We start from the raw sequence: 26,835 nt of genomic DNA, 5'->3' as shown, positions 1-26,835 counted from the left end.
AGTCTTTGGGCTTGCTTGCAAAGGGGACCCGTGGGGTAGAATGAGACACCGTGTTGGAAGCACTAGAACACTTTATTCCCACACGATTAGATTCGCTTCCCGCGTCGGTCTAGCCGACCGTTCCACCCCTCGGAGGTCCCCAGGCCAGCTGCCGCTTCCTTCCTCCAGTAGTTCTTTGGTCGAACACCCGCTTTTGAATACTTCGGAGGAAAAAAGGACTAATTTCTTGTGCTGAGAGCCCTCCAGTGGGCGCCCGGCCCTGTGCAGGAGCGGGGACACAGCAGTGGACAGACAGGCACGTTCTTGCCTTCCAGGAACCAGCAGTGTGGGCGGGGAGACAGGCATCTCACAACGACTCGCACAATCACTTAAATACCACTGTGGTGAACCGCACAAGAGGGACACGCGGCGGTCTGAGGGAATAACGAGGCTGACCTGGTCTGGAGCCCAAGAACGGCGAGGGTGGACCAGACAAAGGGAACAGACCGGGGAAGGTGGGAGCCGTTGGAAGAAAAGAAATAGCCATCGGTGTGACGAACAGAGAAAGGGTGGAGGGCACCAGGTGGGGCTGAAGAGGCAGGTAGTGGCTCTAGCGCAGGAGATGCATAGGCCAGGACAAGAAATGGATCTGGCTTCTAGAGCACTGGTACTCCGAGTGTGGCCCTTGTCCTGGAGGTCCTGGAGACTAGCTCAGTGGGTGTGCGAAGTTAAGGCTATTCATAACAACACTAAGATGTTATTTGCCTTTTTCACTCTAAGAAAATGTACACTGGAGCTTTCCAGAAGCTGTCTATTGACATAATTGTCCTCACAGCTAATGGAATGTGGGCTTGCTTACTAAGCAATTCATGCTACTAGAACTTACTAAGTAGCATAACTAAGTTCTAGTAGCATAAATATCACCCACATAACCAAATGCTCTTTAGAGTTCTTGACAATTTTTAAGTGATCCTGAGATTAAAAAATTTTGAGAACCACTGCCTTAGAGCTTTAAGAAAAGTAATGCTATAGGTTTGTGTCCTTTGAAAAAGCATTCCAGCTGCTCTGTGGAGAGAGACGGGAGGGAGCATGAGCAGATGATGTTGTACTATTTGGGGGCGCCGCTGCTGTAGCTCAGGCCAGAGATGATGGCGGCTTCCCCAGGATGGTGACGAGTGCCCTCACTGTGCCTTCTAGAAGAGAAATAAAAAGGAGGTGAGGAATTCCGGGTTCTAGAAAGCGAGGTGAATGCTCATGATCAGTCCAGAGATAAATGAACCCTCGTGGGCACAGAGGGTGGCAGAGGAATGGGGCTAACAGTTTCTGTCCGTTTTCTGCCTGGCAGACACTGGGTGGACTGCTTTTGTCTAAGTAATTTTTTTTCATCCTTACACTCAAGGAAACTGAAGTGTTAAGTAGAATATTCAAGGTGGCGGGAGTTAACCCAGGTCTGTATGAATTCCAAATCCAGGCTGGACTTTGGGTGAGGAGTTACAGGGAGGGGCTCAAATGAGAATGGAAAGAAAAGAAGGAGGGCTGTTACCTTCTCCTTTGACTCCTTCCAAGTGGACTTGTAGGCAGCTGTGGAGAGAGAATGAGAAGGGATGGTATGACGGAGTGGTGGGGCGGAGGGATAGGTGTCAGGCTTCTGGGAGTAGGCAGGGACTGTCACTGTGGCAGTGAGGGGCACACTCACCTGCCCAGCCCAGCGCTTTGATGAGCCCGAGGAGGAGAAAGGCGGACAGGAAGAGGCCCACGCCGTCCTCTAGGGAGGGCCCAGAGAGACCTGGCAGGTGGAAGGGGGGAGAGTGAACTCTGTAGTATCCTCCCAGGCACCAACCCCGACCCCCACCCCACCCCTGGCTGCTCCATCCTCCTCCTAACTCCTACCTGCCACCTCCAGGGTGACCTCAGCGCTGCGCCCCAAGGCGGGCAGAGTGGGGTGGTGGACACGACAAGCATAGCGCGCTCCATGGTGTTTGGCTGTGACCGGGATGGGCTGCAGGTGCGCAGAGAGGCTGACAGAGCCGTCTGAATGGTGGCGCAGGGCAGAGAGCCACCTCTGCCCCTCGGCCTTCTGAAAGCTGCCCTCTGGGCCACCCCGGAGCTCCCACTCCACCTCCAGGCCCTCGGAGGGATAGAAGTGGGATATGTGGCAGAGCAACTCGGGGGGTGCCTCCCCGGGGGCAGCCCATACAAGAGGTGCCGGCATCAGGGATACTTTGGGGGGCTCTGGGGAGAAAATAGGAAAGGAGCATGGGGGAAATCAGTCCACATTTGTCCTCCCTCAGAGACCCTCAGTTTGCCTATGGCTTCCCCCAAACTGAGGTAGATTTGGGGTTTTTTTTCCGGGATGGGAACCTGCTGTCTCCCCAGTGGTGCTTCACAGAAAACCCCATGCTAAAACCCTTATTCTCAGGGATCCCCTATTCCTCCGATTCGGGAACCTTATCTCAGTCACTCAGATTCCCAAGGACCTCACCCATTGCCCCTCTGACTCCCAGAGACCCCAGTCTACCTCCCGCCACTCACCCAGCACCATCTTCTCCCCCAACCCTCTGCCATCATGGTGTCACCATAATCCCAGTGCCCACTGTTTACCCGTGGGGACCCCTGTGCCCCAACTCACTCTGTACAGCAAGCTCCAGGGTGACCTGCCCTTGCAGGTACGGCAGGTGTACGGTGGCCAGATAGGCGCCCTCCTGGAAGGGCTGTACTGCAGGCAGCCAGAGGGTCCCATTTCCAGTCCATGGACCCCAAGGCTCATCATCATCCCAAGTGGCAAACGCCACTGTCCCCTCCTGGGCAGCTGGCATCTGCTCACCCAGCCCTGGAGTTGCAGCCAGGAGTAGGTGCCCCTTTCCCAGGTGCTGGCGTCGCCACTCCAGCCCGAAGGGAGGGGGACCTCGGGCCAGAGATGTAGTGGCCTCAGAGGTGGGGGGCATGTAGGCAAAGTTCAAGTCCAACACAGCATCTTGTCCCAGTTGTATCCGAGGGGTGGGGGTGTGGGTGAGGACAGTCAGCACAGCTGGGGAAGATGAAAAGAGCAGAGAGTGGAATGGGGCATGAGGGACAGAAAGAGAAAAAAAAAAAAGAAATAGAGTTATAGGGAGGACCCAACTGGAATTCACCCACCCCTCAGAGGACACCTCCTTTTCTGATACTCATCATCTGCTAGTCCTCCCTGCAAATCCCCTTTGTTCTGGGCCCACGTGGGACCCAGAGTGGCTGAAAGTGAACAGACGGGTCTAGAATAGGGGCAGTGAGTGAGCACAGCCATTGAAGGCTGGTCTGGGCACACAGCCCACTCAAGTTCTGGGGACAGTGGGCTCTGAGTGTACTTCTGACACAGGCTGAACCAGTCTGGTCTCCAGGCACCACCCTTAAAGGCCCAGGCCTTTCTTGGTTCTCACCAGGAGACTGTGATGCCTCAGGGCTGCAATTCCTCTGGTGCTGTACAGAGCACTTACTGACTCCGGAAGGTTCTGGCTCTAGCCTAGACCTGAACACAGACCTCTATGCTCTACTGAGGCAGGGTACACTAGGTGAGTGCCCGGAGCCTGGCTGCCCTGGTTAATCCCCAATCTGCCGCTATTTATATGGCCCTGTGGACTGGTTGTTTCACTTCGCCGTTGCTCAGCCTAATCTCCTAAATAATGAGATAATGATGATGATAATAGTACCTATCTGATGGGGTTGTAATGAGGGTTAGGTCATTTAGTGCTTCCTGCAACCCAGATTTATTCAGTTCCAGATTCTGGATAACAAAGACACCTATATATGAAAGGTGCTTTGAACAGTGCCCAGAATACAGTAAGTCCACCAAAGCGTTTGCGGTGGTTACATCTAACCGTCGCCAGACCAACTTAACATGCCCCAACTCAACAGCATCTCTGCAGCATTCCCTCACCCCGCTCCAATGCCCATTCCCCCTGCCTTGATGAATGATCACCACCAGCCCCTGGACACTAAAGGCAAACAGAGTCACCAAGACTCCATCCTCTAATTCTCTCACTCAACTAATATTTACTGAGCACCTATGATGTTCAAGGTAGAGGACAGAGCAGTGAATAAGACAGACAGTCCCTGCCCTCAAGGTTCTTACAGTCTAGTAAGGGAGACAGATGAGCAAACTGGCAAATATAACATACCATGTGCTGTTCCCACCAGGCCCTAATTCAGTCTTCCAAAGATATCCCACCTCTGTCTCCAGCTCAAGTTCTCACCACCATACACTAGGACAATTAGAGCCTCCTCTCGGCTCTTCCTATCCTCAGTCTCCCTCTTTTTCAATTCATTGTCCACACTGGAGCCACGCGGGGTGGCTACAAGTCCGATCGGGTCACATGCCTGTTTAAAAAACCAGCTACCCATGAAGCCGGCGACTAAGGCACAGGCGGGAGCTAAATGAGCCAGGCTCAATTCCTAGCCTGGCTTTCTTACAAGCTGGTGGCTCTTGGACAAGTTCCCCAAGTGCTCTGTCTCAGATTTCTTCATCTGTGACACGGAGATATCAGTACCTCATTCCTATGGTTGTTGAGAGGAATACATGAGATTATGCCAATAAAATGCCAGGACCTGGCTACAGAAAATTCTCAATAAATGTTAGGTGTTGCTATTTTTATTACTGCCATCATCCTCCTCACGGACTTGCTGGGTATCTCAGGAAAATCGTTCAATCTTTATTTTTCTCATTTGTCCAGTGATCTGATCCTTGCCTACCTTTGTAAGAATCAAGTAAAATAGGCTTCTGGGAAAATGGCATGCGTGTGCACACTCATACACACACACACACACACACACACACACACACTTCAGATTCACTGCCACCTATAAAGCACAGATCTCAGGGTACTTGATAATCTAGCCCCCAACCCACCCTTCCAGACTTCTCTTGCACCCTAAGAACCAGCTCCAAAGAATCCCTTTCTCATGGCTAGGAGAAACTCTAATCATTGGGCCTTTCTTTACTATGGTCATAAGGTTCCTTCGGGTCCCTCCCCATCTAAATACTCCATGTCCCTCAAGGTCAGTTCTACTGCTCCTTCTTCCCAGAAATGTCAGTCCTCCACATAAAGTAATCTTTCTTCTCCTGTGGTTATGTAATTTTTAATCCTATTTTCTGAGCCCCACAAGGTTAAACTTCTCTCAACCTCATGGGACACTTTTTGTTCAGTAAAGTAAAAAGGTAGACAATTCACTTTGTTTATCAACATTCAGAAACATACTTTTGAATTGTTAAGAACAGTCCACAGGATGAATAAGATCTGCAGGCTTTAGTTTAACCCTTAACGTGACAGTGCTCTTGCGTATCGGTTAATGGAGCGATTTTAGACCTGCATCCCACAAACTGGACTCTGAGAAATACAATTATAAATACTACAGGGCCAGAGCACTAAGGAAATTTGTACCTGTTTTTACAGCTTGCATTGCATAGGTTTTTGCTTTTCTGTTAATAGAGTGAATGGTAGGGGCGCCTGGGTGGCTCAGTTGGTTAAGCGTCTGCCTTCAGCTCGGGTCATGATCCTGGAGTCCTGAGATTGAGCCCCATGTTGGGTTCCCTGCTCAGTAGGGAGCCTGCTTCTCCCTCTCCCTCTGCCAGCTCCCCCTGCTTGTGCACTCTCTAATAAATAAATAAAATCTTTTTTAAAAAATAAAGTGAATGGTAACAACTATTATAAAGCATTCCTGAAAAAATTTAAACCCAAATCTAATCAAGTTTCTAGATCTATCAAATTCATAGGAGGTATGGAGGAAAAAGGAACAAGGAGGAAAATGACACAATGAGGAAACACTCGGCCAAATACAGAATGTGGGAAGTTCTACAGAACAAGTGACAAACCAATAACATTTTGGGGTGCGGGGCAATTATAGAATAATGGAGACTTAAGAGACAAAACTGTTATGGATTCAAGGTCTGTGGTGCCACCCCAAGTTCACTTGTTAAAGCCTTAACCCACAACATGACAATACTGTTGATCCTTGAACAACATAGGTTTTGAACAGTAAGGGTCCGCTTGTATGCAGGATTTTTAAAATTTTTAATTTAATTTTTAATTTTATTTTTAAGATTTTATTTATTTAACAGAAGAGAGCGAGAGAGCACAAGCAGGGGGAACGGTAGAGGGAGAGGGAGAAGCAGGCTCACTGAGCAGGGAGCCCGATGCGGGCCTCGGTCCCAGGACCCTGGGATCATGACCTGAGCAGAAGGCAGATGCCTAACGACTGAGCCACCGAGGTACCCCGGGTTTTTTTTTTACAGTACAGTACTACAAATGTATTTTCTCCTCCTTATGATTGATTTTCTTAATAATACTTTCTTTTTTCTAGCTTACTTTATTATAAGAATACAGTATGTAATACATACAACATATAAAATATGTGTTAATCAACTGTTTACATTATCAGTAAGGTTTCCAGTCAACAGTAGGCTACAAGTGGTTAAGTTTTAGGGGAGTAAATGTATGCAGATTTTCTACTGCTGGGGGCAGGGTCAGTGCCTGTAACTGCCTCCCCCTCACCCCCACCCCCACATACAGTTGTTCAAGGGTAAACTGTATTTGGAGATAGGGGCTGTGAAGAGGTGATCATGGCCAAATGAGATCATTAACATAGGGCTCTAACCTGATATGCTGTCCTGATACGTGTCCTTTTAAGAAGAGGAAGAAACACAAGAGCTCCCTCTTTCCTCCAAGTGAGGACACAGCCAGAAGTGGCCATGTGCAACCACAAGGGAGGGGCTCTCTCACCAGACACCCACCCTGCTAGCACCTTGATCTTAGACTTGATCTGGGACTTCTAGCCTCCAGAGCTGTGGGAAAATAAATATAGGACGCCCAGTCTATGATATTTTGTTATGGTAACCCAAGCAGACGCAAGAACCAAGTGTAATTTATAGAGACCTGTTTTCGATCCTGATTCAAGCAAATCTACTGTAAAATAACATCACTGAGAAATTGGGAAAATTTTAATACTGGCTAGGAATTCGATGATATTAAAGAATTATTGTTTGGTTTGTTATGACAGTGGTTTTTTTTTAAGTCCTTATTTGATAGAGATGCTTACTGAAATACTTAAGAGTAAAATCATAGGATGCCTGGCATATACTTTAAAATGCTTCAAAAAAAGAAAATAGGTGGGAGGAGGGTCGACAAAACAATGTAGTAAAACCTTACTTACACAAGTGGGGGATGGGTCTATGGGGTTCATTCTACCATTCTCTCTATTTTATGTGTCTTTGAAAATTTCCAAAACAATGTTTTAAAAGAATGATGAGAATTAAAAAACCATATACACGAAGTATGTTAGGACAGTGTATTTGTCAACAAACATTTTAAGCATTTGCTAAGAAATACCGTATAAATGTATATTAGCAAAATTACCAATGATCTGTGCCCCCAGAAGGACTCATTTTAAATTTTACATTAAAACAACAACTTTCATTTTCTTCAATCCCCAATCAAGCAGAAATGCTTGAAAAGTTAGACTGAGCACAGCAACTAGTTTTTACCCTCGGCGGTCTATGAGAAGCAGAAAATTTTCCCAGCTGGACACTCCATGGCTCCTATCTACACTTCGTTCATGGCCCAAATTGTCTTCCACTCTACTTTACAATTAGTCATGACAAATCTGCCAAAAACCTTCTTGAGAGCAGAATCTACATCTGATCACCTTCCTGACCCTTCAAAGTGCCCAGGGCCACCTCAGAGACTCTGATTTAATTTGCCTGGAGTGGGACGATTCAGTATATTTTAGAAACTTCCAAGAGGACTCTTATTTGCAGCCTGGACTGAGAACCAACTGGGTCCTAATTCCTCCTTGGTGCTAATATTGAGCCAGTGAATAAATTAACAAAGTGTCTCCCCTGAGAGTCACAACAACAGAAAGGCAGATGGAAAATAGCGTCCACAGCTTATAGTTGGAAAAACAGACTCAGAGAGAAAAGCATCTCTCACCCCCTACCTCAGTGAAGCCAACAGCCCTGGGAAACACTCTTCCCTACTGGAGAGAGCTACTAGCCCCACAGGGAGCAGTTTGCCTCTGCCCCTGCCTGGCATGGGGCCAGGGAAATAAGAATGGCAGTGTAGACAGAGGTGACCGGTGGGTACTGACTGAGTCCCTTTCCCTGGTCCTGTGGGTGATTCACTCTCAGGGATGGGGGTGGCAGGAAGGTGGTCCTAGGCAAGGGAGAAGGGAGGGGTTGGCCTGCCTGTTGTGCTGTGTTGTTTACAAAAAATCACACAAGAGGGGCACCTCTGTGGCTCAGTTGGAAAAGCATGTGGCTCTTGATCTTGGGGTCTTGAGCTCCAACGGCATGTTCGGTATAGAGATACTTACATACATATATACATACGTAAACTTGAAATCAACTTAAAAAAAAAAAAAACACCTCACAAGACTGAGGGAAGCTAATGACTCTACTCCTATCCTACCCAACCTCTGCTGAGAGAAGGGTGAGCTCCTAGGTACCCCATTCTTGCTTTACCCGCCCACTCCCTCCTCAAGCCTCAGCTCAGCAAAGTGCCAGATCCCTGCCCGTCAAACCGCGTTGCCCCACGCAAGCAGTGAGAACCACCAGGCCTCCTGCCCTGTCTCGTTGGCCCAGTCCAGCCCACCATGTGGTGACCACAGAATCAGCGCATCCTCACACGCCATGGGGAAGGGGTTTGGCAAGAACGGTCAGCACGCTAGAGTGCAAGAATCTTTGCCTTGCTAAGTGCCACAGCTCCGGATGTGGGCACGGGTGGCGCTGGGACGCTGGTTTCTGAAACAGGGAACACCTTAAAGATGGCAGTGTCTACCTAAGCAAGACACAGATCTGGGAGGAGAGGAGGAAAAAAAGTTCCTGTTTCTGAGCCCCTCCCAACCCCATCCCCTTACAGGTTTCTCAAGGTCCGGTGTCAGGAAAGTCAGACTTTCTCCAAAGCCCCGCCTCTAAACCGAGGATTGTGATTGTTTATTTGTTTGAAACTGGGCAGGAGCTAGAAGAAGCTGTTGAGATCGATTAAACAATCCTAGCCAAACCGCCTCGCTTTACAAATAAGGAAACTAAGCGCCGATTGGGCAAACGAGTTCACAGCGAGACTCACAGGCTGATGTAGACCCTTATCTACCCATTCCTCTCCACTTCCCCTCCCCCGTACCTGTTGCCAAGGTGATGAGAGCAGGCTCGGGCTGAGGCTCGGACTGCAGTCTCAGGAGGCTGGAGAGGCTGACGATCGGGCTAGATATGCTGACCATGAGCCAAGTCCCGTCCAGGGACCGCGGGCAGCTCTGCTCCGGGGTCAGTCCCCTGGCCCACTTCGCCGCGGCGGGGAGCGGGACGTAGCGGCTCAGCTCGCAGCGTGGCGCGGGGGCGTCCGAGGGGTACCGCCGGAAGGCAGCCTGGAGCGCTCCCGCGGGGTCTGCGAGCCGGGAGAAGGGAGCTGCAGCTGCAGTCGCCGCCAGGAAAGGGGCGGGGAGGACAGCGTCCAGGGAATCCCGAACGCACAAACTACCCAGTAGTGAGAGATTCAGAGGTAATCTAGACTCGTTTTACAGGAGCAAACTGAGGCCCGACCTAAAGAGGAGGGGGTTTCGGTGGAAGTGGCAGAGTTGAGGGTGAGTCCGGGACGACTCACCATGCACTTTGAGGTAGAGCTCGGGTTCGAGGTCCGGTCGGGGAGGTGGCGTCCCCGGGCCCTGGCGCAGCAGCAGTGCGGCGGGTTTCTTGGTCAGGCGGCCCCCGCCCGCATCCTCCACCATCCAGCATTCTATCACCCCGGGTCCCGCCGAGACGGCGGTCACCAAGGCTGGGGGAGAGGGGCGCGAGTGAGGGGGCGACCCGCTCCCAGCATCCGGCGCGTGATGGGCTCACCTCTCTCCGCCTCCCCCTTGTTCTTGGGCAAAGAGTCTCGGGGTTCGCTCACCCAAAGCCACCGCGAGCAGAGAGAGGGGCTCCATGGTGCAGCGATCTGCTCAGCCCCGAAGCCTCCACTTCTCCCTTTCACTTTCACTTTCCTTCAGAGGCCGGCAGGAGAGGCGGAGGAAGTCCCCTCTGTGGTTGGGTGACGGCACGTGGGCGGCAGGTGCTTTCCGCACTGGCCAGGCAGGGATCCCGAAACAGTATGTCCAGTTCTGGTCCGGGGACCTGGGCCCCGCCCCGCCCTCTTGGACCACACAGCAGCGCCCAGTCCCGGGGCCCTCCCCAACCCTAGCTCCTCCTCCCTCCGCCCCCTCCCCCCAGACTCTACTTCGCAGAGTTGGGTTACTCCGCCTTCCCGCACCTGCGCCCGGGCCCCAGCAAACACAGAGGGGCTGTTGGTAAGCCGAGTGAAATGACCAATAAATATTTTAATCACCATTTAAAAAAAATAAGATTTAAAATAAAAACCTTGTATTCTTACGACTTACTCCCTCTTTGTCTTCACTCCCTCCTCAATGAGAATCCAGCTGGGGGGCCCCCAAGGAAGGATAGGAGGGATGAGGGTGGAAATATAGGGCACGTCCTTAGGGAGGTGGGGTGGGTTCTAGGACAAGGGTGGGGCTCAAAGGCCTGGTCCCCACAACAACACAAACACAGACTTCAGGTACAGACTACAACCACCTGACCCTTGACCCTGTGACTCCAGGATGCTCCATGGCCCCCCCTCTCCCTCCCCCCACCATATGTGCCCTAGTCTGGAGCTGGGGCTTCAGTGTACCCATCTGAGGGGAAGGAAGGACTTAGTTCCGGGGATACTTCGTGGGAGAGACGCTGAGGAATGGAATGGGGTGGCCGATGGTGCACCATGGTTCCCCCTCCAAAATATATACAAGTCCATAGAGATAAGGAAGACATTAAGTGTGGTGGGAGATCACCAGAGGGCCACAGTGCCCCTTGGCTCGTGCTCCCTATTTCCTCTATCCGGAAAGCTACCTCCAGGAGCCTGCCCCTTCAGTTTGTTCCTCCACCTCCACCAAAGCCCATCTCCACCTTGTGGACGCTGGGTGGGGACCAGACCCTTCGACTGGACTGGGGCGTGGCCCCACTCGCCTCGTCGCCGCTGCCCCCGCCCACTCCAGGGGACTCTCTCTTGGGTGGCAAGGCTGGCCCCGCAGGCCCCCCGGGTCCTGGCCCGCCCCCGCCCAGGCGGTGCCGGCGCTCACAGTGTCCCCGGTGGCGCATGAAGCTGTCTCGCCACATGAACTTCTTGGCGCAGACGCCACACTCATAGGGTTTGAGACCTGTGTGTGTCTTCATGTGCTCGGTCAGGTGGTGCTTCATCTTAAACTTTTTGTTGCACACGGGGCAGTCAAAGGGCCGCAGGTTGAGGTGCATATTCACATGCCGATCGCGCATGCTCTTGTGGGAGAAGGCCTTCCCACAGTGGCACAAAAAGATCTTATTCCCATCCCCACCGCCTGTCCCTCCAGGGGTCCCCCCCGCACCACCCGGCATGCCCAGGGCCCCTGCCGAGGTGCCCCCCAGGGTCACCGCCCCGTGTTCAGCTTGGTTCCCTGGTGGCTGGCCTGGAGCCTGTGAGGAGGAGGAGGAAGATGAAGACGATGGGAAGACTAGGATCTGGTTGCCCTGCATGTCCAGGGGAAGCAGGGGCCTCGGAGGATGGGAGGGGGCATAGGAGGAAGGGGTTGGCCCCCCTGAATCGTCAAGCCCTGCCCCAGCACCCCCACCCTCATAGGAGCCAAAGTCATTGGAAGACTCACAGAAATTGACCTGCTCCTCTCCCTTGTCCGGAGGCTCAGTCAGGGTCCGGACATCACTTATGCTAAGAGTAGCCTCAGGTCCCCCAGCCTCGGGAACCCTGGAGCCACCCCCCAGCTCTTCATCTTCATCATCCTCACAGGTCAACACCAGGTCTTCCTCCTCCTCATCCTCTTCCAGATCTGGGTCTTGAGGAACGAGGGGTGCTGGTGCTGGGCTGTTTCCACCCCGCTTCACGTATACCCAGTGCTTCTGCGGCATGATGCTGGGCGGTGCGTAGGTGGGCCGCCGGAGCCCAGCCCCAGGAACCACAGCACCCCTCCCATCCCCGCCATCGTCGCATAGCTCATCTGCCTCTAGCAGCAGCTTCCCAGAAGTAGCCCCCCCACTGCCAACCACAGGGGCTGGGAATACAGGGCCGCCTCCTCGCCGCTCGCCGCTGCCCACTGCCGAAGCTGCAAAGGCCTCTTGGGAGGAAGATGAGAAATCAGTGGACTCTCGGGGGCTGAAGTAGTTGCTGCTGCTGGGGGACTGATTCTCACTGGCCCGGCTGGAGGCATGGGAGCGCACAGAGCCCATGGTGGCAGGGGCCACGGTGGCTCCGCTCCCTGATGGGACCCCAGCACCAGGGACAGTGGCAGAGGTGGCTGCAGCAGTGGTGATGGTGGTGGTGGCGGAAGCCCGGCCTTCGCGGAGGAGTTCCGTGCACTTATCCACAATGTGCCACATTTGGAGCACCGACCCCACTGTGAGGAAGTTGACAATGTCAGCAGCAGCCATGCTGAGGCGGCCAGTGTAAGCCGAAGCCAGGACAGTCTCGAAGGCGCCTGGGTCCATGACGCTGGGCAGCGAGATGGAGGTCATGCCCTTGAGTAAAACCTGGTCGTGGAAGTAAGGGGAGGAGGCAGCCAGGACAGCACGATGAGCCCTGAACTCCCGGCCCTGCACTCGGATGGACACATCGCAGAGCTGGCCCTGTAGCCGCTGCTGATTGAGGGACTCCAGGAGGGCACTGGTCACCTCAGGGAAGGACACGTGTACCACTGCAGCTGCAGGCAGGGGCACTGGGGGTGGGGCCAGTGATAGAGGCAGGGGGAGTGCTGCCCCACTGGGAGAGAGAGGAGATGGCTCCATGGCGTGGAGGGAGGGGGTACCCCCCCAGCCACAGGAACAAGGGAAGGAGGAGGGCGGCCGGGGGGGTCTCTGGGAAGAAAAAGAGAGAAGAATGATAACATCTCATAATGACACAGCCCTTCCCTTTACACTTTAAAAACATGTTCACACCCTTTATCTGAGTAATTCCCCACAACACTGTAAGGTAGGTATCCCTCTCAATCCTCTTTGAAAAACAGCAAACTGAGGCTCAGAAAGATTATGAGATTATCCAAGATCACATAGCCAGTAAGTGACAGTGCCAGCAAACGGAGAAGTCCTGACTCCAAATCCAGTGCTCTTTCCTTGGAGATCAGAGAAATAAGGTGCTCTCGGGGAGTGGGGTGCGTCTCCTCGTAATTTCCCATTTGCCTGAGAACCTGACTTTCCAACATTTACCTTATTGGTATTTTGCACCCTTTTATTGGGAGGGGGGCAAGTCTGTGCCTGTACTGAGAACCATCCCCCGATCCATGTGTTTTTTAGGCTATGCCCCCCCAGCTCTTTCCCGAGCCAAGGCCCCCTTTGGCCCCCGGCTTACCTCTAGCCCCGCCCCTTAAAGACACGCCCCTTCGCCCTTTCGGCCCCGCCTCTTCAAGACCCACCCCCTTGGCCCTCTCGGCCCCGCCCCTTGTCTACCCCCGCCCACACCGGACCCCGCCCCCCTCTGCTCCGCCCCAAGCGCTACTTCGACCTCCTCGCCCACCCGGAAGGCGCCCCCCAACCCCGCGCGTCCCCGCTTACCGGGCCGCGCGCCCCCGGGCCCCCCCGCCCCTCACTCGGCGGCCAGAGCCGCAGCCTGGGCCCCTCCCGCCGCCATCTTGCGCCGACTCCCTCCGCCCTCCGCCTCCGCTCCGCCTCCCGCCCCTCCGGCTTTAAAGGCACAGGCGGGCACCCCCGCCCGTGCCGCTGGGCAATACTCGGCCGACTCGGCCACTTCTCCTTTAAAGAACAGCTGTCTCATTCCACCTTAAAGGTACCAGGCCTCTTCCGCCGCTGAGGAACTCAGCACTTGGTGGTTCGGCCGAAGCACTCATTCCCCTTTAATTCTGTAAGCCTGCCCTTCCCATTGGCCAAAGGTCTTGGCCGACGCAGCTTAGGCTCCGCCCCTGAACTGTGGCCTTTAGCAGGTTTGCGGGATCTACTCGCCCTGCTCTCCTAGCTTCTGACAGTCCCCCTGAAACCCCGCCCCCTTCCTCCGGGCACGGATTGGCCAAATAACCTTGAGTCGGCCCCTGATTGGCCTTTTTACTCATACCGCTCAAAGTGAGGAAGTAAAGCGCGTTCCGGACGCAGAAGCACGTTTTTTTTTTAGTGCCTGGCAGAGGGCAAACGGAACGTCTGAGGGCGAGGGAACTCCGAGACGCAATCTAAGGACAGGCTACAAAAGACAGCTCTAAGGGGTGGCCAGGGGTCAGGGTAACCCTGAACCAGAGAACAGCTGGTGCAGAGCGGTGAGCACAGAAGGCCAAGGAAAAGACAAGGGTACAATAAGAAAAGAACTTTATTGTTTATTAATGTTTCTGTGTAAAACTTAAGTTTTTGTTGGTTTTTTTGTGTGTTTTTTTTTAAAAGAAACACCACCAAAAGGGGATTAGCTCAGTCAATCCCTTCCTCAGTCATCAGCTTCCCACCATCCTCCAAATACTATCCCAAAACATTTGGAGGCTGGGAGTGGGAGGAGAGGCAGCTAATCAGAGTCTGAGAGCACGATGATCTCCTCTGGATCGCACTGTGTGGCCACACTCATCTGCAGGGGAGTGAGAGACAAGAGTCAGAAAGAGACGTCTGGAATATAGGGGGAGGAAAAGCAGAGGGAAGGACTTATCAGAGATTAAAAATGGGGGTGAGGAAAAATGAGAGGATGTGGTACGTGTAATATTCAGATGGAATGCCTGAAATTAAACAATGAAAGAGAATTAAGTTAGGGAAAAACTGCCTCCCCCTCTTACCTTGTAAGTACCAGGCCGAGAGGGTTGTGAATGGGGGGTTTGGGACAACCGGGCTGGAGATGGGCTACAGAGGGAGCTGGTCACCAGGCCATGGCTAGGGGAGTCCACCCTTGTCGAGGAATCAGCAACTGGGGCCATGCAAGTCAGGGGAGAAGGTGGGCTGGACAGGGTAGGTATCTTCTTCCCATTCTTCTCATGCACTGCCCTTTGCCTTTCCACATAGCTAAGGACAGAAACACAAATAGGGGGGTACGGAGAGTCTGAGGCTGGAGGGGTAGCATCCAGTCTCTCCCAGAAGACCCAGTTCCTCAATATTCCTCACAGAAAGCCCCCTGAATTCTCTCCTTGGCCTCCCACCTCGTCCTCCTTGTTCTTGTTACCTATTTCCTAATGGTCCTGCTCCAGTTTGCTTCTCCTTCCGAGACTTCTTGCAGGGGGGACAGGAATCTCCCCAGGTGTGAGGAGAGACACCTCCATTGAAGGAAGTGGAGGTGACCATGGCTGCTCCATTCTCCAAGACAGTGGTGAGGGGATCCTCTGATTGCTTTCTGGAAGAGGAAATGTCCCTCTCCTCAGGGGAAGGAGTGGTATCCAGGGGCAAGGCTTCGATCTCTAGCTCAAAGAGCTGAGACATAGGGCTCTCTTCCTCCAGGGGTAGCTCCTCAAGGTGTTCTCCGTTGTTTTCAGCATCTATGCTGGAGGGGGCCAAGGGCTCTTCTGACAGTGAAGACGGTGACACTATGAGTCCTTTGTTTTGCTGCTCCCCAACAGACCTGCCAATCCCCTTGCTAGGTTCCAGATTCTTTTCAGTGGAGATCCGTGGTGGGGACAGAGGGCTCTTCTCTCCATCCTGACCTGGAAAAGAAGAAAAGAGGGGAGAGGTAGCATGAGAACTCGGGGAAAGAATACTGCTGAGAATAAGAGGAGAAAGGGAAGGATCTCAAACAGGTGGTTCACATCCAACAGAGTAGAGGGAACTGACACGAGGGGATTGTTCTTGACATACCTGCTTCCTCCTCTTCCTCCTCTTCATCGTCCCCCTGACCTTCCTGCATCTGTTCGAGATCCTCCTCTTCTTCAGAATCTGTGGCCTCCTCTTCTTCTTCTTCCTCCTCTTCTTCTTCCTCTTCTTCTTCTTCCTCTTCCTCATCACTTTCCTCATCTTCTTCATCATCTGTCTCGGGCTTGGAGGTGGTAGGGCACTCCTGGGATGCCATTCCACTAGGGCCCTGGGGGACAAAGGAGTTTCTCTGAGGAATCCCCTGCCCCAGGGGGTCTGGTTCTGGTGTTCCTTCTGCACTCTTCCCCCTCAGTGACCCTGAAATCCCTGCTGGCCAGTGCAGGGGAAGGACAAGGTCTGTCTGAAGGGTGTATCCCTCCATACCTCACCAGAATCCAAAGAGGCTTTGGGGGGGTCTGCAGTGTGGGAAGAGGTAGCTTGGGGAAGCCGAGCTCTTCTCTTCTGTCTCTCGCCCTCCTCACTCTTGTCTTGCATCATTGCATATTTGGAGATGACCTCATCCAGCCGGCTCATAGCCAAGCTCCGGTTTTCTCGCAGGCGCCGAGCTAAGGCAGGATCTGACAGTGCAGGGTCAATGCCTACATGGGAAGATATATAAAGTCAGAGCACTCAGCCCAAACCCTAGAAGACGGGACTAGAGAGATGCCCCCTCCACCAAACATCTGACATATAAGGGTTACCCACAGGCATCTCACTAATCCCTACCTGGCCTATAGTCATCTGTGAGGTGACAGCCAAAGTTGTAGATGAGATCAAGGTGGCGTCGCTCCTGTAACCTGATGCCCACATCTCGGAAGGCATCCTGAGCCATGAGCTGGAGCTGCTGTCGGGGGAGGCCAAGGCTGTGCCGAGCAGCTGCCTTCTCCACAGCCCGCAGCACATCTCCATAGTCAGGGAAGGTATCTGGCCCCGGTTTGTTGATGAGCCGCTCAATGCGCCTGTTAACCTCTGGGTAGCGGGTGCCACGGTAGGGGATGCGTTGCTCTATGACACGACCCGTCAGGGAAGAACAGTCTTTGAGCTCACACAGCCGCCCAAAGAGGCGGATCAGCTTACGCTTCAACCTTGCTTCCTGCAAGTATGTGGAGTCTGGGTCGTCCAATTCTGAGAGATCCAACTCCTTTTCCTGCAGCCGCCGGATCTCTGCCACATAGAGTGCTAGCAGCTGCTCCAAGCGCTGGATCTGCCGCCGGGAACCACGGGTCCTTGGGGCCTCAGAGGCAGTGGTCTCGGCATTTGTGGGGTCCGAGGAGGGGTCTGTGGGAGGGTTATTCCCGGAGGGTTCACTAGAGGTGGTGGCAGCAGGGGCCAGGTTCAGCTTCTTCTTGGCTGAATGGGCCTTGAGAACAGTGCAGAGCTCATTAATGTAGACATACAGCTTAGCTGGCCGACTCTGGGCCCGAGATAGGACCCGAGAGAGGATGTTGCAGAACTCCGCTGAGGCCAAAAACAGAGAGTGGGCACGCTGCTGCCGGTTATAGAGGAATGGGACCACCTCAGGGTGGTCTGCTGTCTGCGTCTTACACAGTTCAAGGAACTAGAGGGTTCAGAGGAAGAAGGGAGGGGGAAAGAGACAAGGGGAGGGGTTGAGAGAAAGAAGGCGAGGCGGGATTAGTGGGGAAGAAAGGACAGGAGAGCCAGTCTGCCATCCCCCTCCCTGAGGCACAAGAATCTTCTCCCCTAAAGCTCACCTCTTCAAACAGCTTCTCATTCTCCAACTTGTAGCATTTCTTGCCGCCAGAACTACTGCTTCCTCCAGCCCCATGGGGCTGGGAGGAGCCAGGGGCTTCTGCCCGGGGTGAGGCCGGATTGGGGGGTGGGTGGGAGGGCCCTGGCTGAGCAGCTGCTTCATCTTCGTCATCATCATCCAGCACGATGATGCTGTTAACGGTGGCCATGGGGGATCAAATCCCCCGGAGGGAGGAAGTGTTGGGGATTTCAGAATTCCTGCTGGAAGGGGATGGGGCCTCAGAGAGAGCCCCTCCAGCACAGCCCATCCCTTCATCTCACACATTTTCCAATCTTCTTGGGCTTCAGTGACACCCAGCCCTGCCCAACAGTGGCCTCACTGCCTGTCTTCAGCAACCACTAGGACTCTTTTCTGGCCTTTTACTACGGGAGCCCCAAACCACCTGAAAACCCTAAGTTCCCCACCCCCAGCTCCACCCCTCCTGTCGCTATCCAGTCTGTTTCCAGTCGGTTTCGGTTCCTCACTATCTCTCATACGTGCCAAGCTGATTCTTCCAAGCCCCGGACCACCTCCCTCCTTCCACTCAGGATTTCCTCGACATTCCCTCACAGATACCACACCCCCGTCGGCACCACCTCGCGAGCCTCCCCCTTTCGCTCTCAAACACGTCAAACCCACACCCTCACCCCATCCTGAAGAATCACCCCCAACTCCTAGACTCTCTGAGGCGAAGGAGGTTTCCTCCCAACAATCAATTCCCCTTTCTCCTCCTTGAATTATCTTCACACTCCACCCTCTGACGGGTCTCCTCAAACCCGGGCGTTAGGTTGGAGAGATCTCACCTCAAGTCCCCTCCCTCTCACCCCACCCGATTTCCCCCATTCTCTCTCTGTGACCTGTAACCGACTGGAAGCCCAGCACTGAACTCCCCCGATTCCTCTCAGACCCCAACCCCGCGTCCGACCCTTCCCCTGAATGAGCTTCCCGCCAAGTCCCCCTCCCCCAGTTCAGCCCGCCGGCCGCCCCACTCCCCTTCAGGGATCGGAAGGAAGGTACCACAGCTTGCCCCTCAGACTCAGCGTCCGGGACTCCCCAGTACCTCTCCCTCGACATTCCCGCCCCCGCCTTCGCTCCCCGCACGGTCCGGCCCCCACCTCAGAAACGGTCTCTCGAGGCGACCCTCGCTGCTGATCTCAGAACCTCGCATGGTTCCCTCCGCCTTCCTTCCCCCTCCCACCGCAGGCCCTTCTCTGGACCGGAAGTCGCCGAGTTTCCGCCTACAGCCACCCAGATGCGGCCATATTGTCGTACGGCNGCCGGAAGTGGCGGTAGGCCCGCCCCCACCTTCAGAGCCACCCACACGGTTTGTGACCCCCTTTCCTGAGAGACCAGTAGAGGGCGGGCTTGTCCCCGCAGGGCGTCCCAAAGTAGCCGGGGGACGCCATCTTGCCGTACGGTGTTGGCTAGGCCAGAGCTCCGGCGCGCCGCCGACCGAGCTCTTTTCACCCGGTGCTTGTGCGACTCCGCCAATCAGAAACTTCCTGCATCCGGCCCAACGGCCGGTGCGTCGCGTGCGGGAAGGATTGAGCCACCTTTCCAAGTAGGGGAGGGGGAACGGAACAGGAAGCTAAGGAATTGGGCCTTTCAAGACTGCGCAGGGGTGCAGGGAAGAACGAGAGTCTCTTAAGAGAGAAAAAAAACCCTATTCCTTCCGCTGGGCCATTGACCAGCCTTCCGGCGCTGCTTTCCTACCTGCCAGGTACCCTTTCCATGGCTTAATCGACTGCGCCTGCCCCTTCCCTTCTGCAGGCTGCGCGCTCCCTTGCCGCTGTCCAGCAGCTACTTCTACTGCCAGGTGCCTACAGCTTCCAATCGTGAAATCATAACAATGCATACAAATAAGCACAATGCGCTACACAAATATGTTGTTATTATTATTGCTATTGTTACTGATTTCTCTTTAAGCGCCTCCGCGGAACTAATGACCAACCAAGCAGGTGGGACCTAGGTGGTTCTCCGTTCTTTTCTGGAGGGGGATCCCCGAGGTGCAGGCAGTGACGACCTGGAGGCCGCGCTTTGTCCAGGAGCTCCAGGGCCTTAGGACGACGATGTGGGGCGGGAGCTTTGAGGAGAATCTGTGCAAATGGCCGCTGAAAGGGCTGTCAGATGAAATGAGACTTGTAAAATACCTTGGCTCTCGACTTGTCTCCTCCTCTTCCTCTGGGAGAGCTGAGGAAAGAAGGAGAGACAAGAAACTGATTTTGACGCCCGCCTCGCCCGCAACCCCATCTCACCCAACTTCAGGAAGGCCAGAAGGACTCGTCGAGGCCAGGCTGGGTCCAAATATGAGCTTATGGGGAAGTCAGACCGGTTAACACGGAGATTCCCATCTCCTGCAACCTTTCACATTCCACAAGTGGTAAGCATCTTGCCACTTTCTAGGACCTTAGAGGTCCTCATATCCCTAAGCCCTCCGGAACCTCAAACCCTTCCATTAAAGAATCCGACACCATGTCTAAACCTATAGTCTTCAAGTTAGGGAACATGAAAACCCTCCAAAAGGGTACTCAGATTTAGGAGATAGAGGAATTTAATTTCCAGATCCTCAACTTTCGCAAAATTGGTCTTACTGAGTAAATGCCTGCAGTAGAGGTTCTCCTTCTTCCTATTTCTTTTTATAATAGACTTCCTCCCTCTTAAAAAAAAAAAAAGTATGCAGGCATTCCTCATTTTATTGTGCTTCACAGATATTGTGGTGGTGTTTTTTTGTTTTTTTGTTTTTTAAATAAATTGAAGGTTTGTGTTGAGCAAATCTTTTGGCAGCATTTTTCTTTCTTTTTTTTAAATTTTATTTTTAATCTCTACATCCAACGTGGGACTCAAACTTACAATCCCCAATATCAAGAGTTGTATGCTCTACGGACTAAATCAGCCAGGTGCCCCTATTGGCACCATTGTTCTAACAGCATTTGCTCATTTTGTGTCTCTGTGTCACATTTTCATAAGAACTGCAATATTTCAAACTTTTTCATTATTTTTACATTGGTTATGGTGATCTGTGATCAGTGGTTTTTGATGTTACTATTGTCATTGTTTTGGGGTACCACAAATGACACCCATATAAGACAGTGAACTTAATAAATACTGTGTGTTCTCACTGGTCCACCTACCAACTGTTCCCCCATCTCTCTCACTCTCCTCAGCCTCCCCAATTCTCTGAGACACAACAGTATTGAAATTAGGTCAATTAATAACTCTACAATGGCCTCTAAGTGTTCAAGTGAAAGGAAGAGTCACCTGTCTCTCACTTTAAATCAAAAGCTAGAAATGATTAAGCTTATTGAGGAAAGCAAGTTGAAAGCTGACACAGGCTGAAAGCTAGGCCTCTTGTGCCAAGCAGTCAGGCTGTGAATGCAAAGGAAAAGTTCTTGAAGGAAATTAAAAGTGCGTCTCCAGTGAATACATGAATGATAAGAAAAACAGCCTTGTTGCTGATATGGAGGAAGCTTGAGTAGTCTGGATAGAAGATCAAACCAGCCACAACATTCCCTTAAGCCACAGCCAAACTCACAGAGGCCCTAACTGTTCTCGATTCTATGAAGGCTGAGAGAGATGAGGAAGCTTCAGAAGAAAAGTTTGAGGCTTACAGTGGTTGGTTCATGAGGTATAAAGAAAGAAGCCATCCTTATAAAAGTGCAAGGTAAAGCAGCAGGTGCTGATGTAGAAGATACAGCAAGTTCTCTAGAAGATCTAGCTGAGATAATTAAAGTGCCACACTAAACAACAGATTTTCAGTGTAGATGAAACAGTCTTATATTGGAAGAAGATACTATCTAGGACTTTCATAGCTAGAGAGGAGAAGTCAGTGCCTGGCTTCAAGCTTCAGATGACAGGCTTACTTTCTTGTTAAGGGCTCATGCAGCTGGGAACTTTAAGTTAAAGCCATTGCTCACTTGCCATTCCAAAAATCCTAGAGGCCTTAAGAGTTATGCTAAATCTACTCTGCCTGTGCTCTATAAATAACAACAAAGCCTAGATGATAGCATATCTCTTGACAACATAGTTTACTGTTAAGATCTACTGCTCAGAAAGAAAGATTCCTTTCTGTTACCGCTCACTGAAAAAGCATTTGGTCACCCAAGAGCTCTGCTGAAGATGTACAATGAGATTAATATTGTTTTCATGCCTGCTAAACACAGCATCCATACTGCAGACTATGGATCAAGGAGTATTTTGACGTTTTATGTCTTACTATTTAACAATACATTTCATAAGGCTGTCGCTGGCATACATAGTGATTCTCCTAATAGCTCTGGGGGAAATAAATTGAAAACTTTCTGGAAAGGATTCATCAGTGTAATTGCCATTAAGAACATTTGTGATTCAGAGGGCAAGGTCAAAATATCAACATTAAGAAGAGTTTTGAAGAAGTTGATACCAAACTTCATGGATGACTTTGAGGAGTTCAAGACATCAGTGGAGGAAATAACCACAGATGTTGTAGAAATGGCTAGAGAACTAGAATCAGAAATGGAGCCTCAAGATGGGACTGAATTGACTGCAATCTCAAGATTAAACTTCAACAGATGAGGAGCTACTTCTTATGGGTGAGCGAAAGAAGTGTTTTTGTGAGATGAAATCTCCTGGTGAAGATGCTATTAAGATTATTGAAATGACAGCAAGGGATTTAGAATATTACATAAACTTAGTTGACAAGGTAGCAGCAGGGTTTGAGAGGATTGACTCTTAATTTTGAAAGTTCTGTGGGTAAAATACTATCAAACAGCATTGCAAGCTACAGAAAAATCATTTGTGAAAGGAATAGTCAATTGATGCGACAGGCCTCCTTGTTATCTTATTTTAAGAAATTGACACAGCCATCCCAACTTTCAGCAACCACCACCCTGATCAGTCAGCAGCCATCAGCATCGAGGAAAGACCATTCACCAGCAAAAACTTTTGAAAGCTCATATGATGCTTGGCATCTTTTAGCAATAAAATATTTTTATTTTATTTTTTATATTTTGAGAGAGAGAGAGAGAGAGAGAGTGTGTGTGTGTGTGTGTGTGTGTGTGTGACTGGGTGGGGAGGGGCAAAGGGAGAGGGGGAGAGAGAATGCCAGGCAGTCTCCACACCTACCGCAGAGCCCAACGTGGGGCTCGATTTCATAACCTAAGCAGAAATCAAGAGTCAGATGCTTAACCGACTGCCCCACAATAAAGTATTTTTAAATTAAGGTATGTACATTGGTTTTTTTAGACATAATGCTATTGCACACTTAATAGACTATAGTTGTGTAAGCATAACTTTTATAAGCACTGGGAAACCAAAAAAGTTCCTTTGACTTGCTTTATTTCAACATTTGCTTTATTGTGGTGTCTGGAATCGAAACAGCAAATCTCCGAGGTATGCCTGTGGTTGTCAATCATGAAATCTTACCTTGTCTTAAACAAAGAAACACATACTGGGGTGCCTGGGTGGCTCAGTCAGTTAAGCATCTGTCTTGGGCCCAGGTCAATATCTGGGCTCCCTGCTCAGTGGGAAGTCTGCTTCTCCCACTCCCTTCCCTCCGCCCCTCCCTGCAGCTCGTACTTTCCCTCTCACTCTCTCTCAAATAAATAAATAAAATCTTAAAAAAAAAAAAAAAAGAAACACAAAGCCTATTTCTTTCATCAAGGTACCATAAACACCCCCTCTCCTAGCTCACTAAAAGTGTACTTTTAATTTTTAACCATTTTAAAAATGTGTGCAATCTTTATGCCATTTAATCAGTTCTGTTCTCATAATAATTATAATGATAGCACAGAAGACAATTTTTTAAAAACGTTGCTGTCTATGGTCACAAGAAAGAAAAATACTTTTCATCTCAATTAAAAAAAATATATATATATTATATGCAGGGAAGTATGACAGATTGGTCAATAAAAGACTTTCACGTATAAAAGCCTAAAATTGTGGGGAAGTGAACTGGTAATAGGTTTTCAAGGAGAAAAGAGAGTCATGAAAGAAGGAAAGGATAATCCCAATTGTTAGAGGAGTTTGTTTATCGATTTTTAAATGGGTAGTGGTGAGTATCCAGTCACTCTGATATTACCATTCCCCTGGACATTCAAAGGGTGATCTGTTTTATTTTTGTTTTCAATATGTCAGAAATTACATCCTTGAAACAATTTTAATTTATGATGAAAAATTTTAGATGGTTACTTAAAAATATATGAGAAGTACAAACTTTTTCAAAATTATTTTCCAGAGTATAGGTACAAAAAATCTAAGACAGCTGCTCTAAGCTATCCCAGTGTCCCCTCCACAGCCCCCAGCAGTCCCATTTCCCTCCCCTCTCACCTCTGTAGCAGGGGAAGAGAATGTTTATAGGAAAGGTGGTCACAATTCCAGCTCCTCCTCCTTCTGAGGTGTTCTCAGGAGCCAGTCCCCAAACTTTGCCCATGGCAGCAGCCACAGCAGCTTACAAACAGCCTCCAGTGTCAGTAGTGTGAGGATGAGGGCCAGGAAGGTAATGAAGACCTTGTCCAAGGCCCGGCGCAGGGGACTCCTCGGAGGACAGGGACCGTGGGCAAATGCCAGGAACACATCCTCCTCATCCACATCGCCTTCCTCCTCCGCCATACTAACTCATAGTCTGACAGCTGACTGGATCAGGGAGGCTGGGGTGGAAGCCCTTGCTCAGCAACACCAGGATTAAAGGGCATGGCAGCAGCAAGTCCTGCACCTGCCGGCTTGACCCTAATTCCCCCACCACAGACAGAGAAAGGAGAGTCTTCTGAGCCTTTGAAACAATCAGATAATCATCCAGAGCAATGTGAATGGTCTGGACTAAATGATTCATAAAGTCTGTCCGCCTTTACTATAACTGGGACCTGGCAGCTGAAGGCCCAGCACGGAGACATGCAAACTGGAACTGCTCGAGTCATTCTAGGTCTCTAGCCTCAGGGCCCAACGTCTTGGGGCCCTGCAGATAAAGGGTGAGCAAGCAGAGCTAGTATGCTACCGTGAGCCGCTGTCAGCCTATTCCAGCTTTACAGTGGGTGGTGAGAAAAGGCCTAGCCTAGGGGAAGGGCTCCCCTAACCCAGGTGGGTGGGGAAGGGCAGCGGCGGGCTGGAGGCTGCGCGGGACTACTTCTCCCCCCAAGTCTGGGGGTCGCTGAGCAGGCGGCGCTGAAACCCACACCTCTCTCTTCCTAATTTCTGGGCTCTGCGTTCCAGAGGACAGGTATAATTGGACTGCAGGAGTCCAAGGGGAGGGCTATAGCAAGAAAGATCGTGATTGGTCAGTGGAGCCAGCGTGAGTAATTGGGACTTAAGTTTTGGGGCAATAATGAGGGAGAGTGAGGGGTCCTGAGAAAGAGTTGTTGGTTGGGAATGTCGTCCGGGAGCTTGTCGTTGGGCAAGGGCTGAAGGCCATTTCTTGGCCCTGTTCCCCAGGCACAGGCTGAAACGTCCATGATTGAAATCGAAGCCCATGTGGAGCTCTGAGGACCCCCTGGGATAAGAGGGGCAGTGGGGGATAGGGTAGCCAGCCGAGGAAGCAGTGTGTGCTAGTGGACCTCATACCTGGAGCCTTTGGGGTCTCTTACCTACCTTAATAGGAAGACCTTATTCACCCCCCAGAAGGTACCAACGATGTCACAATTTTGTTCGGAGTCAACTTTTGTTATTGTTTGCTGTTGCCACAAGCGGGTTGCCTTAAGAGTCAAAAAACCTGGATGGGGTCAGACTCATTACTTATGAGGTGTGTTAAATTTTTGTTTACTATGTGCTGCTGAAGCCAGCACGTGTGTTAAATTAATTAAACAAAGAGGCCATTAGACTGAGGTGGTGCTAATGGCATGGTGACCTACATTAGCAAATCAAAATCCAAGCCTGTAAATTCCTTAATGTTAGGAAATCAAAACGCTGAGATCAATCATGGCCAACTAGGCTTTAAGCTAAACAGCCAGCCAAATAATTGTCTTCCTTTGCTTCTGTGCTTCATCCGTGTAAGTCTTTCCCCTGGCTCCTGTCTACAGAGCATGCCTAAGCACTTCTAGTTTGGTGCTTCCCCATTCAAATCCATTTTTCCTCAAATAAACGCTTAAAAATTTTAATATGCCTCAGTGTATCTGTTGTCTGTCTGTGAGTGTGACCTTGGGGAAGTCACCTGACCTTTCTGTAGTTGTATATTTTTTAATAAAATTGATAAATCTCTTGCCTCACAGAATTGTTATAAGGGGCAAATGACATAGGTTTTGTTTGTTTGTTTTCATTTTTTTGTAAATTGTGATGTGTTATGTTAATATAATGTACTAATTTCTGATACACTCGCTTATGTCTCAGGCAAGTTACAATAAGGCTCTACAAACACCTGTATCTTTCCTCCCACATGGTAGGTTCGGCACCAAGGTCCCGTGTAATGTATATTCATGGGATTTTGTGTTTCAATTTTGAAATAATTTCAGGTTTACAGAAAACATTTAAGAAAGTTATCAAGAACTCTAGTATCCAGGGGCACCTGGGTGCTCAGTCTGTTAAGCATCCGACTTTTGATTTCCGCCCAGGTCATGATCTCAGGGTCATGAGATCGAGCCTCATTTTGGGCTCAGGGCTCAGCATGGAGTCTGCTTGAGATTCTTTCCCCTCCCTCTCCCTCTGCTTCTCCCCCCGATCCTGAGAGCTCAATCTCTCTCTCAAGAAAATAAATAAAATCTTTTTAAAAAATACAAAGAGCACAGGCTTTTCATTTCTGCAATGTCCCTCAACCCAATTGCCACATAAGGGCAAGAGAAAAACGATGTTGTGTCCTTTTCAGTGCATCACATCAGGAAGTGCAGGTGAACCCATCTCCCTCCTATGCTACCAACCCAGTTTGGCAGGTTTCTCCTCCATAAAGTCACCACTTGTCTCTTCGTAATTCCTAAGTATCTGCAACATCATCAGATCTCCATCTATCTGCCTTAGCATAATCCATCGATAACCCCCATGGGAATAGGCACCATGATAATGTTTATTAAATACTGATTTTTAATGCCATAATTTCTTCTTCAGCTTTTAGTCAACAACCTGTTATAAAAGAGAGCATTCCCTTTTCCGTAATTTATTCATTTTTTGATATCCTATGGACTCATGGATTCCTATCTTACTCAATAAACTGTAATCCAATACTATCATATTTATTGTCTGGGCCTGTGGATTTCTTTTTTACTTAATGAATTATAATCGGTTACTATCATTATTATTTTGATGCACAAATTATCCCAAATTTGGCAAATGAAAGAGCCCTTCAAGCTGGATCCCATGTCCTTTTGAAATGTCCTCAACATTATTTGAGCACTTCCTTACTTTCTCTACAAGAGGTTATCCATGC

General features: G+C 50.6%; 4 protein-coding genes across 7 annotated transcripts; all 4 read right to left on the bottom strand.

The window, feature by feature from the left end:
- Positions 1–53: 53 nt before the first annotated feature.
- Positions 54–10,128, bottom strand: LOC103665491 (TAP binding protein). The gene is made up of 8 exons (XM_040644766.1): positions 9,888–10,128; positions 9,600–9,770; positions 9,123–9,383; positions 2,609–3,007; positions 1,870–2,211; positions 1,676–1,765; positions 1,523–1,560; positions 54–1,172 (listed from the first exon to the last, which is right to left on the bottom strand). The coding sequence occupies exons 1-8, from the start codon at positions 9,919–9,921 to the stop codon at positions 1,161–1,163; spliced, it is 1,347 nt and encodes a 448-aa protein (XP_040500700.1). The 5' UTR covers positions 9,922–10,128; the 3' UTR covers positions 54–1,160.
- A 163-nt stretch (positions 10,129–10,291) lies between these two features.
- Positions 10,292–13,258, bottom strand: ZBTB22 (zinc finger and BTB domain containing 22). The gene has a single exon (XM_008693433.1). It carries the CDS (start codon positions 12,794–12,796, stop codon positions 10,895–10,897), a length of 1,902 nt encoding a protein of 633 aa, XP_008691655.1. The 5' UTR covers positions 12,797–13,258; the 3' UTR covers positions 10,292–10,894.
- A 1,042-nt stretch (positions 13,259–14,300) lies between these two features.
- DAXX (death domain associated protein) lies at positions 14,301–18,771 on the bottom strand. 4 transcript variants are annotated; one of them, XM_040644762.1, is made up of 8 exons: positions 18,632–18,771; positions 17,479–17,737; positions 16,493–17,324; positions 16,151–16,365; positions 15,773–15,995; positions 15,147–15,621; positions 14,767–14,989; positions 14,301–14,564 (listed from the first exon to the last, which is right to left on the bottom strand). In XM_040644762.1, the coding sequence occupies exons 2-8, from the start codon at positions 17,683–17,685 to the stop codon at positions 14,505–14,507; spliced, it is 2,235 nt and encodes a 744-aa protein (XP_040500696.1). In that variant the 5' UTR covers positions 17,686–17,737; positions 18,632–18,771; the 3' UTR covers positions 14,301–14,504. The 4 variants fall into 4 exon arrangements, with proteins under 4 accessions (XP_040500696.1, XP_040500695.1, XP_040500698.1 ...); XM_040644761.1 differs by having other exon boundaries at positions 17,479–17,668; positions 18,632–18,760; XM_040644764.1 differs by having other exon boundaries at positions 16,493–17,126; positions 17,479–17,668; positions 18,632–18,760.
- A 5,002-nt stretch (positions 18,772–23,773) lies between these two features.
- SMIM40 (small integral membrane protein 40) lies at positions 23,774–24,104 on the bottom strand. The gene has a single exon (XM_040644760.1). The coding sequence runs from the start codon at positions 24,099–24,101 to the stop codon at positions 23,859–23,861; it is 243 nt and encodes an 80-aa protein (XP_040500694.1). The 5' UTR covers positions 24,102–24,104; the 3' UTR covers positions 23,774–23,858.
- Between the last annotated feature and the right edge of the window lie 2,731 nt (positions 24,105–26,835).

The sequence above is a fragment of the Ursus maritimus genome, unplaced genomic scaffold, assembly GCF_017311325.1.
Source record: "Ursus maritimus isolate PB19 unplaced genomic scaffold, ASM1731132v1 scaffold_30, whole genome shotgun sequence".
Taxonomy (NCBI): domain Eukaryota; kingdom Metazoa; phylum Chordata; class Mammalia; order Carnivora; family Ursidae; genus Ursus; species Ursus maritimus.
The sequence above is the reverse complement of the archived record's forward strand: the minus strand, read 5'-3'. Positions and strand labels throughout refer to the sequence as shown.

Bases quoted from the DNA above. Each gene is read 5' to 3' on its own strand.
- LOC103665491 (XM_040644766.1), bottom strand. From the start codon at position 9,921: ATGGAGCCCCTCTCTCTGCTCGCGGTGGCTTTGG. The intron at 3,008-9,122 runs GTACGGGGGAGG...CATCTTCCCCAG, and splicing joins TCTCATCACCTTGGCAACAG to CTGTGCTGACTGTCCTCACC. The intron at 1,561-1,675 runs GTGAGTGTGCCC...CTCTCTCCACAG, and splicing joins CAAAGCGCTGGGCTGGGCAG to CTGCCTACAAGTCCACTTGG.
- ZBTB22 (XM_008693433.1), bottom strand. From the start codon at position 12,796: ATGGAGCCATCTCCTCTCTCTCCCAGTGGGGCAGCACTCCCCCTGCCT.
- DAXX (XM_040644761.1), bottom strand. From the start codon at position 18,684: ATGCGAGGTTCTGAGATCAGCAGCGAGGGTCGCCTCGAGAGACCGTTT. The intron at 17,325-17,478 runs GTGAGCTTTAGG...TGAACCCTCTAG, and splicing joins ATGAGAAGCTGTTTGAAGAG to TTCCTTGAACTGTGTAAGAC. The intron at 14,990-15,146 runs GTAACAAGAACA...TTCTGTCCTTAG, and splicing joins GCAGGACCATTAGGAAATAG to CTATGTGGAAAGGCAAAGGG.
- SMIM40 (XM_040644760.1), bottom strand. From the start codon at position 24,101: ATGGCGGAGGAGGAAGGCGATGTGGATGAGGAGGATGTGTTCCTGGCA.